Below are 10,121 nucleotides of genomic sequence, written 5' to 3'. Positions count from 1 at the left end.
TTCTCAGCCAACAATGCAAAGATGCATCCAAAGTATTAAGCTGCAAACTTTTTCTGTAACGTTCGAGTTCAACTTTTGCAAAACATTTGATGCCTATTTGAATCGTTAACCAAGTGATATTACAAATGCAAACTCTCAGCAACAATATAAAGATGCATGCAAAGTATTAAGCTACAGCCTATAAGTTTAACCTTATCAAAGCATGAGTGGCCATCACCAGAAACAGCATTTGAACTAAATTTGTGAACTACTTTTCCATGGTATCACCAGGTTGACCTTCTGTCCGCATTTGTTGCAAAAGTATTTCTTCAATGCCATCAGCAAAACTCGAAATATCATGCCGTAGGTGTTCATCCAAGGAGTTTGCCACATCCTAATTAAAAGAACAATGTGGTTAACTGCTTATCTTGTGCTTCTTCAAGGACTAAACTGAAGAGAAAACGTAATTGACAGTATAAAACTTCAAATTTAATGATTTCAAAATTTTCAGGATAATTAACATGTACTCCAACTGGAACTTAGTCGCTTACACAGGGTACCAGTTATAAGGATTTAAATATGAAGGCAGAAAAGCAAATGTCTACTGACTGGGCAACCTTCTACTCCCATCACTATCTAGAAACAAGCTAGCAAGTCTCCTTTCAGTGACATGTGTTACTGAAAAATAAAAAAAAATATATGATACTGATTCCTTGTCCAAGCTGATCGGCAGGCCGCAACGAAATTTAGGGACACAAAACTACATAGGTTATTGGTTGATTGCAATTCTTAGCTACCTAACCCACGTTTTGGCACCAAACTTACCTTTATTGTTTTGCACATGACCACATTTATCATTTAGCATAGCATAGGATTCCAGATTTTCCTCCTGTCTTCCGAGAGTTAGATAAACATGTCCAAAACTTAACCACATAATAACAACTCACGTGTCTTCCTACGAAACTTGAGCTGAAAGATCAAGTTGCGCTTGGCCTCAGACCTAAGTTCTGAAGTTCAGAATCACATTTTTATTTACAGACTCAAAAGTATCTATAAGCGCATAAAGCTTTTAAAACTAAGATTCAACCTATTGTCAACTAGTAATGTTTAACATAAACAACGAAAAAACTAAGCAAGATCAACTTAAGCCTATCTGAGGTGTTAACAACTATAAATGAGCCCAGATCAACACCAATCTATATGAAATCTTAGTGTTGAAAGCTAGTGATAATGACTGAAGGAGAGCATAAAGAAATGAAAAAATAAACTTAAAAAGAATTGGTGCTCTTCTGATTTCTAGTAAAAGGCTTCCCCTAACTTTATTCCTTAACAAATAGTGCATAGCTCACTAACAAAAATTTACTACACCATTTTAGTCCATATTAATAATTATTCCATGACCCAAGAGTTCAATGGGGAAGTTTAAGAGTGTCTGATAACAAACAAAAGCACGACCAGATTTTGTTTTTTTTTTTCTGAGACCCAAAAAAAGAAGATAGGCTTTCTTTTAATTACAGAAAAAGACTGATAAGAATTACCTACCTAGTGCTACATATCTCTTTTCTGTGAGCATACACCAGTTATGTGGAGAAGAACAAAAACAGGCTGGTTCCACCTACTCAAAACTATGCACAGAATGCTGCCTTCTTCACATGGCAAACACCTCTATGACCAATGCAATCAGTGACGATTAATCTTAGAAGTGTCGGCTATAAGTGATACTTTTTGCTGCCCAAGTGGAGGAGCTCATTGCAACATGGAAGATTAATGATCAGAATCATGACATTGCGGTATAACTTCATACCAAGAAGCAGCAGGGAGAGTGCTCTTTTCATTTTTATGGAGTCAAGAAGATTACTCAAAGATAGCCAAAAGACATCTCTCATGCTCTCTCATAATTGGTTATGCTTTCCTTTTATTAATACTTATCAACAAAACCTTACCATTTGCATTCTACTGTAGCTTGTTCTCACAGAACAAAGCAACCTGAAGGGGTAAAGTATGTCAAACTTGAACTCAAAACATTACAGAAAAATCAAATTAGTACATTAAGAAAAAAGTGCATTTCCAGAATTGGTGGTTTCAGCTGCTTACAAATTGGCAATTCTGAAATACTAACATAGTCAGAAAGAAAGAAGTAAATGAAGCAAAACTTACCACAACTTTGCAAAGGAAGCTCAGAGAAATTTCCTTAGAGTAGTTACTCGAGCTCTTAAGCGTCAATAGATTCAAAGGAGCACTAGCTATGGGCCAACCCTGAGCCAGCCTTATGAAAGCATCAATTCCACCAACCATGTGAGCCACTATCATTTCATCTCTGTCCAAGTATTCAAAAGAGTGCCTGCATTGATAAAAAGTGTCCACTATATGAGATCTCTCAGGTGGTGCAACAAACCAACACAAAAGTTCCTCAAATCAGATACTTCAGTCTCAAGATCTATAATTGGCCTTTGATACAAACAAACTCTGGAACATCAAACGCATGAAGAAAGGAGAAAAACAATGCCCCAACCAGAGAGTTGAGCACACTTGGTTCTAACTTATTATTCTTGATTCTAGCACAAGGGTGAACAACCAATTCCTACTTTATCTATTGAAAGCTCAATATCTTTTCTAATGATTTTCCCATTCACAGCGTAAACTAATGCAGAAAATTTAAGAACTTTCTTTTACACAAAATATAAGCATAAGTCCTATGAGACTTCCAGTGGTGATGTGGTCCAGCAATTTTACCCTTAAAAGTTGATGAATGATTCAATGTACATTCACAATAACTACGAAAATGGAGGCTCAAGGGATCAGATTTTTGCTTGACAACTAAGTATCGGACAAAGAGGCAGCAACTTACACATGATAGAGCCACAGTTCATAAATGAAATATAATTTGCTGTACAAGGCATTAAAGTTTGGTTTCAGTACAGTAGTACAAGCAAAAACTAATAACAGCCCACAATTAACAGAGTGTACTCATAGGACTTTGATGCCTTGTACCGAAGAAAAAGTAAATATACTCATAGGACTTTGATCTAGACTTCAATAGTTTGAGGTCAAATAACTCAAAACAAGTGTCTGATTTTCTGGATGGAAAGCTTATTAAAAAGAACTCAAAAGGCTTCTAGAAAAAATGATTGGGAAGCATCTTAATAGTTGAATTACAAGATTAAGCCTATATTGATCCAGTATGCTGCTCAAAAGTCCAAGATAATTCCTATTTTAAGATTACATCATGCAAGTAAGATTGCAGGCAATAGAGGTAAAATCCATACAGCAGACCTTGACTTATTTGCACACTTCACCACAAAGCGCCTGAGAGTGCAAATAACTATTCGATCTTGGACTCTTCTGAGAAACCACTCCAGAGAAGACATATTATCCAGTAACGGCAAAGGTGAATAAAGTTGCCTGGAAGCATGGAAAAATCAATATCATTCGGGAACATTACTTGCAAAATATTTTGGGAAAATCAATATAATTCAGGAAAAAGCAAAAGATGAAAGACAGTGACATCATTTGCCTATCTAAGTTGGCCAAGGCATGTCATGGAGGACCAAGATGTTTCTCAACACTGTAAACAACAAACTCCAAACAAAATCACAGAAACAAGAAGATTTACCCAGTTATAAGTTAGAAAGGAGGCACATCAAGGGACAATAAAGATGAGGATAATTCATTACGGATTTATAATTTCATGACAGATAGAGATACCATAAAAATGGTATTGAAGAAAAGGGAGCAGAAACTAACCTGAAAGATTTTGCAACATCAACAATTTCACCAATATACACATCATTTGGGAAAATCTGGAGATTTCATGAAGAATATTGGAATAAGAAACACTAACATGAATGGCATCCACAACCAGGAAGATATTTAAAGACAACTATCAATTCTTCATTTACATTCACATGTCAGCAAAGAATTGTGCAGAAATAAATATTAGGGGAAGTAATCATATGAAACCTTACTGTGAATAAATTGCTGACTGCCTACAACTGAATCCAAACCACAATCCCATATTGATATAGAGAAACCTCCGACAATAAAATTCTAATAATCTAGCCTAAACTTATAGTACATTTCTCAGCAAACATCATAAGACAGCATTCTCCAAAAACAAAATAATAAGAAACTTTTTCTCACTATAATCTGTAGGTGGTATTGTGCTTAAAAACTATAAACTAGTTGTCTACATGTGATGTGAATCGGCATAAACAATAATTCCAAAAGAAGGAAGTGACATCTATTAAACTCATACACTTAGAGGAGAGGCTGTAACCCTACAGATATCAACAAGCATGTAAAGAATAGATATCTTCAGAAGCTTACCAAAAAAAGGAAAGCAAAAAAAATGGTCTGTGCTGATTGTTCAAAGAAAGTATTCATCCTCAACTGAAAAGCTACTAGTTATTTATCACTTTCTGCTGAAGACTTTGCCAAAAGAATGAGATATAGATTCATTCCAAATTACATCTCTTGGTTTGACCATGTAAGGTTACTAAGATAGAGTTGAATATAAATACTAAGTTTAGATGCTTTTTTTTTTCTCCAATTAAGTAGGAAATGAAGTTTGTTCTCAAAAGAAAAAAAAAAAAAAAAGAGGTAAAACTAGAAGGAGAACCAGATGTCAGATAAACTTTATACTTCTAAAAATTAAAAGGGAGTCACACCTCAGCATTCTTTAGCTCCAAGGTCCCATCAACAACTTCTATAAGCAATTCATGATTCTGTTCTGATGGTTCCACAGAAAGTTCTACTTTTTGCAGGCATATCATATTATCCATGTTTGGGATGTATGTTGTCAAGGACAATCTTATGGAGTTCCCTTCGAATTCAAGTACTTTGAGACCTGATAATGCATCCTCAATCTTTTCTACAACCTCAAATCTGAAAAGAGAAATAAAATCAAGGAGACAACTTAGAGGAAAAGAAAGATCATAAAAATTCTAAAGTATTTTGACTTTAAAAAGTTACATTTTAACTTGATAGTCAAGATCCTGCAACGACTTCAAAGTGCTTTTGCTCTTCTCAATCTGATGACTTAGTTCCAGAATCTTCAACACAGGGAAACATTTTTGAATTATTGTCTATATCTAAAAGATACCAAAATGACTGGAAAAATCCACCAACAAAAAGTTCAAAATGATTAGAAATCTTGGTGCTAACAACAACTGCCTAGCTCCAGCTGCAAATGGGATCAATAACAGTCACAGTTGCTAAGAGAATATGATGATATAATCAACAAATTAATGTAGACATTCCTATCTTTATCCTTCATATTATGGGGGAAAAACAAATCATGAAACTCTGTCTACCTTAATTCCAAAACAGTAATATAAACTTGACACAAAGGTATAGCTAGATATGGATATAGAGATCACGGACCTCAATATTAGAGCCATCGCATGCCTTTAACCTATTGGCTTGATCCTTGCCATTTGTAGAGTAATCAACCTGCAAGTCCCCATCTCTTCTCTGGATGCCCTAAAAGACATGACAAAAAAAGACTATTTTTCTTTTCAAATTTGCAAAGCGACAACAGAAAGGCACTTGGCTACTGTTGAATTGTCTAAACTTAGCCATAAAGATTAATGAAAAAGCTGTTAATGTACTATCTAGTCAGAATCACTACCCCTTTCAAACTGATTAGTGACACTACAGAAAGGAAAATCTACATCTAAACCACTAAATACTGCTAGTCTAACTCAACTTCAATGATTGTTGAATTATAACTGAAAAGGAAATAGCATACCTACATATATAAACATGGAGGAACCACATTTGCTTCAGCCAACAAGTAAGAACGTTATCATACTTTTGGAATACTAATATAGTTGGTAGAATTGGGCTAGCCACCCATAGACGTTGATAGCAACGTTATAGATAACAGTTGCGGAGAGAAAGAACAATGTAGCAGGTGCTAAAGAAACATCCTTTGCAAAGTTAAGCTACTTTGTGCAAGAAATTAACAAAAGAAGACACCTTTTCTTTTCTTATTAGAAAGATGAACATTTAAACAGACACAAAAAAACAAAATGTGTTTGGTCACATAAAGCAACAAATTGACTACCTTTAGCCTTTTATCTCCTAACTCATATAGCCATACAACTTCTTTGCTAAAGTCAGGGCATTCTGTTACCATTCAGTTAGTTGAAAAGAGATAACTGAAACAAGAATGAGGAGAATAATGTCCTCAACAATTGAACACGCATACCTTATGATATCGAAGACAAAATGGTGACAACTGACTAATACTGCCCCGGCAAAAAACAGCCTAACTGTGTGCTATTCACACCAAAAGAACAAGGAAAAAAATTTATTCTTATATATGTTAAAGTCTCCAGAAAACAGACACCATCTTGGATAAGTAACTACTCAGTCATGAGTTACTAGTATCAGTCCTAAGCTTTCACCCTTAACAATAAATAGGATACCCTGTATTACAAAATTAATCCATTCAACAATGAATAGGAACAAGCTTTCGTGCTTGCACAATCCTTTTACAGCATCATTAAAATTTGATCATTTAAAAAAATAAATTTTACTTGCCTGTTTGTCAATAGAATCCAAGAAGCTGCTTAAACCTTCAACCTCAGATTCAAGTTGACAAGAGTCTGCAGTAAATCAAGTAATTAAAGAAAAAAATCAGCAAAAAAATCAGTCTGTCTAAAACATCAAAAACCCCATTTTCAATTTCCCAACCTTCAACATATCTCCTTGAAAGCTCATTGAGTTCATTCTCGATTTTTGCATTCTCACTCTCCACTGACCTTAGCTCATTCTTCAAATGGTCCGAAAGTTCCGCTATATTAGTAACACAATAAATCAACTATATCACCAAAAAAGACATCTACAACGTAAAGAAAATACTTTAAAAAAAAAAAGAAAATGGTCAGAAATTATATACCTAAACCTTCAAGGGATAGTGAGTTAATATCCGAAGTATCAGCCATAATTTGATCCATATTGCTCTAGACATAACATTCAAAACCCAAGTAAAAAAATCAAATTAAACTAAAAAAGAAAATGACAAATTACAAAAAGCTACTATCTTTTTTTCCTTTTTTCCTTTCCCATTTTTACCTGGACTTCGAGAGCTTGATCTTGGAATAACTCCTTCACTTCTGAAGGGCCCATTTCGTAATCTTCATTACAACTCCTCAGGATTTCTCTAAGCTCCAAAATTTGACTGCAACGGAAAATCCATTAAAAAAATTAAATTAATTAATTAAACTGCAAATGCACAATTTAGTGTGTGTTGTGTGTGTAAACTGTAAATCAAAAGTACCTTTGAAGGGAATCGAGATCAAGGGTTTCTGATGAAGGAGAGATTGCAGTTGAATCTATTTCCATTTTTTTATCCTCGAAATATTCTGGAAATTTTTGATAATTTCAATTTTCTCAGTTTAGACTGTAGAAAATATCTCCCGCCATGAGAGTGATAAATCCGAGCGGGTTCCTGGTTAATGATGACTTAGATTTCGGATCTGATAAGGATCCGACCCTTTTTGAATTTTAAACTGGTAAATTGTCAATTAAGCCTTCTACAATTGAATTTCTTTGATTTTGCCTATATATTTGTAATGTTTGTACTTGTAGTCCTTTTGGCTTGTTTAAAGAGGTAATGACCATTTTGACTGAAAAAAAACAACAAAGAGTTTGGTTACCAACCGGGTAGAAGTATCAATTGGCTTTTTTGAGTCAGATTTTAACAAATCGAAACTTGACTTACAAATTATATGAATTTTTGAATTTCAGATTTTCAGCCCTTGAACTCATATTAAAATGTTCAAATTTAACTCATATTATTAAATGAGTTTTGGGCTCAAATCGAACTTGGCCCAAACTCATAATTATATATAATATATATTTTATAATTGTGAATTAATATAAATTTATATATAAATTATTAATATTGTATGTTGTAATATGTATAATCATAAATTATACATATTAGTATTATACATATTTTACATATATAATTATACCATATATGAGTCGGACTTTAATCGAACCTGAGCTTAATATGACCAAACTCGGCTCACATTTAATTCAGACCTAATATTTAGACCCAAATTCTGCCCAACCCAATTAAAATTTATACTCAATGAAGTTTTTTGGGTCGAATTGAATGAATTCGGACTAACTCGACCTCATTAACAGTTCTACAAACTGGCTATTGCTAGTAAGAAAGAGCCACGAGTTAAAGCAGGTTATCATTGATAAAGATCCCCAACCTAAATTTATCTTCCAAATCCTCACTTTTCTTAATTCAAGATTGATGGCAACTCTACCCAAGGGACCTTTCTAATGAAGGCGTGAGAAAAGTTCAATTGAAACTCCTATCCAGTTCATAATTATGGGCCAAAAGCGTGAGCCGGCTAACGATCATTGTATGAGGCGCAAATTTCAACTGGTTCAGTACTTACGTTTACAATATTAGCACACATATTACTTAGTGCAATTGTCATTGAAAGTGCCTAATTGCATGTTATGTTAAGCAAGAACCTCCTACAATGACTTGTATGCTCAATCCAACCAAACCAACAAAATTTTATTCAGCTTCAAAAAAAAAAAAATACACAAGTCCACCTTTTTTCATTTATTTTCCTTTTCTTTCCTCCCTTGGACCAAACCACCTTCTCTAAAATCTACTTCAAAGTAATTTCCTTCAAAATTTATTCTGATGTAGCCATCATCACCAGTGCTGCCGTTGTCAGTCTGCTTTTCTTGCCTCAGTTTCATGATGTATTTCATTTCTTGTGATGAAACCTTGGATTGTTCGATGGGATAATTTCAGAAACCTCCCCTGAGGTTTCTGACACTTTCACTGACATCCCCTGAGGTTCTCAAAATTTCACTTACCTCCCTTGCTTTTGATTTTGTGGTAACAATCCAGTCCAAATCAGATTAAAATATTATTTTCATGTGTGAGAAGGTATTTTTATTCCATAGCTACCCTTTGCAGAAGTTGTATTAGTAGAAGATTCAAAGAAGAATAAATGATTTGGACTAATTAGTAAAGTTGAGGGGGGGTAAGTGCAATACAAAAAATTGCATGCACCAGATGTGCCATGCAACAGTTATTTGGCAGATTTTGCAACGGCTAGCTGCAAATTGCAACGGCCAGAAGGTTTGCTGTTTCAGTAGCAATAGCATATAAAGCAAAGCAACTTAACTACCTCTGAGGTTTCAAGCTATTAACATTCTTTGCTACTAATTTGGAGTGATAACAAGTGCATTTGCTGTGCTACAATTAGAGCTCTGAGTAAAAAGTTTTAGCTGCAACCATGGCCTCTTCAAGCCATAGGGGAGAATCATGGAATTCACCTACATCTTTCTCCATTAAAAACAGGTTTTGCCGCTGTAATCGCAAAGCAACCGTAATGATATCAGAGAGTGAAAGGAATCCAGACAAGTTGTATTTCTATTGAGAAATTTCCAACTTTGTGATGAATTTTAAAAAAATTCTACAAAAGGGGTGATTTTGGGTTTAATTTCCGTCAGGGGGGTCTTCGCATTTGTGAATTTCACAAATGCGAGCTTACAAGAGCTCGCATTCGTGGAATGCGAGCTCTGGTTATTGAGCTCGCATTCCACGAATGCGAGCTCTTCTCAATTTTTTTTTTCCTTTTTTAAGAGCTAGGGAATTATTTCTAGGAAGCAAATGCGAGCTCTTATCTTTTTTATTTTGGTATTTTTTGAGAGGTAGGGAATTATTTGCAGAAAGCTTCTAATTTTTGTTTTAAAAAATGTTGCAAATATTTAAAATTTTGCAAATAGCTCGCATTTGTTAAATTTGACCTGCAAAAATTGTATTTAACTTTTTTGTTAGATTTCGCATTTATAAGTATGACTTGTAGAAAATTAGATTCAAATTTAGATGTATTAGGGTTTTAAAAATATTATATAAGTGATAAAAATTTTATAAATTGTAAAAATAAAATCAAACTGCTTGGATAATTAAATGTTATATTTGCATAAGAAATAATACAATAATCATAATAATGATAATACAATAATATTGGTGTAATAAAACTGCCATTAATTTAAATATTTACTTATAATGCCCAAAGAGCCTAATTACCAATTTTTTCTTCTCGCGCTCAAATATAACATTAACCCGCATGCGAGCTAACCTTGAA

General features: G+C 34.1%; 1 protein-coding gene across 3 annotated transcripts; it reads right to left on the bottom strand.

The window, feature by feature from the left end:
• LOC113736694 (uncharacterized) lies at positions 1–7,440 on the bottom strand. Of its 3 annotated transcripts, none has more exons than XM_027263768.2 (12): positions 7,265–7,440; positions 7,060–7,165; positions 6,884–6,947; positions 6,679–6,780; positions 6,526–6,590; positions 5,362–5,460; positions 4,951–5,030; positions 4,647–4,863; positions 3,724–3,779; positions 3,253–3,381; positions 2,137–2,320; positions 1–373 (listed from the first exon to the last, which is right to left on the bottom strand). In XM_027263768.2, the coding sequence occupies exons 1-12, from the start codon at positions 7,327–7,329 to the stop codon at positions 248–250; spliced, it is 1,293 nt and encodes a 430-aa protein (XP_027119569.1). In that variant the 5' UTR covers positions 7,330–7,440; the 3' UTR covers positions 1–247. The 3 variants fall into 3 exon arrangements, with proteins under 3 accessions (XP_027119569.1, XP_027119570.1, XP_071940751.1); XM_027263769.2 differs by having other exon boundaries at positions 5,362–5,451; XM_072084650.1 differs by lacking the exon at positions 3,253–3,381.
• Between the last annotated feature and the right edge of the window lie 2,681 nt (positions 7,441–10,121).

Source organism: Coffea arabica, chromosome 3e (genome assembly GCF_036785885.1).
Source record: "Coffea arabica cultivar ET-39 chromosome 3e, Coffea Arabica ET-39 HiFi, whole genome shotgun sequence".
Lineage (NCBI taxonomy): Eukaryota > Viridiplantae > Streptophyta > Magnoliopsida > Gentianales > Rubiaceae > Coffea > Coffea arabica.
Note: the sequence above shows the minus strand (reverse complement) of the source record. Positions and strands in the feature narration are given on the sequence as shown.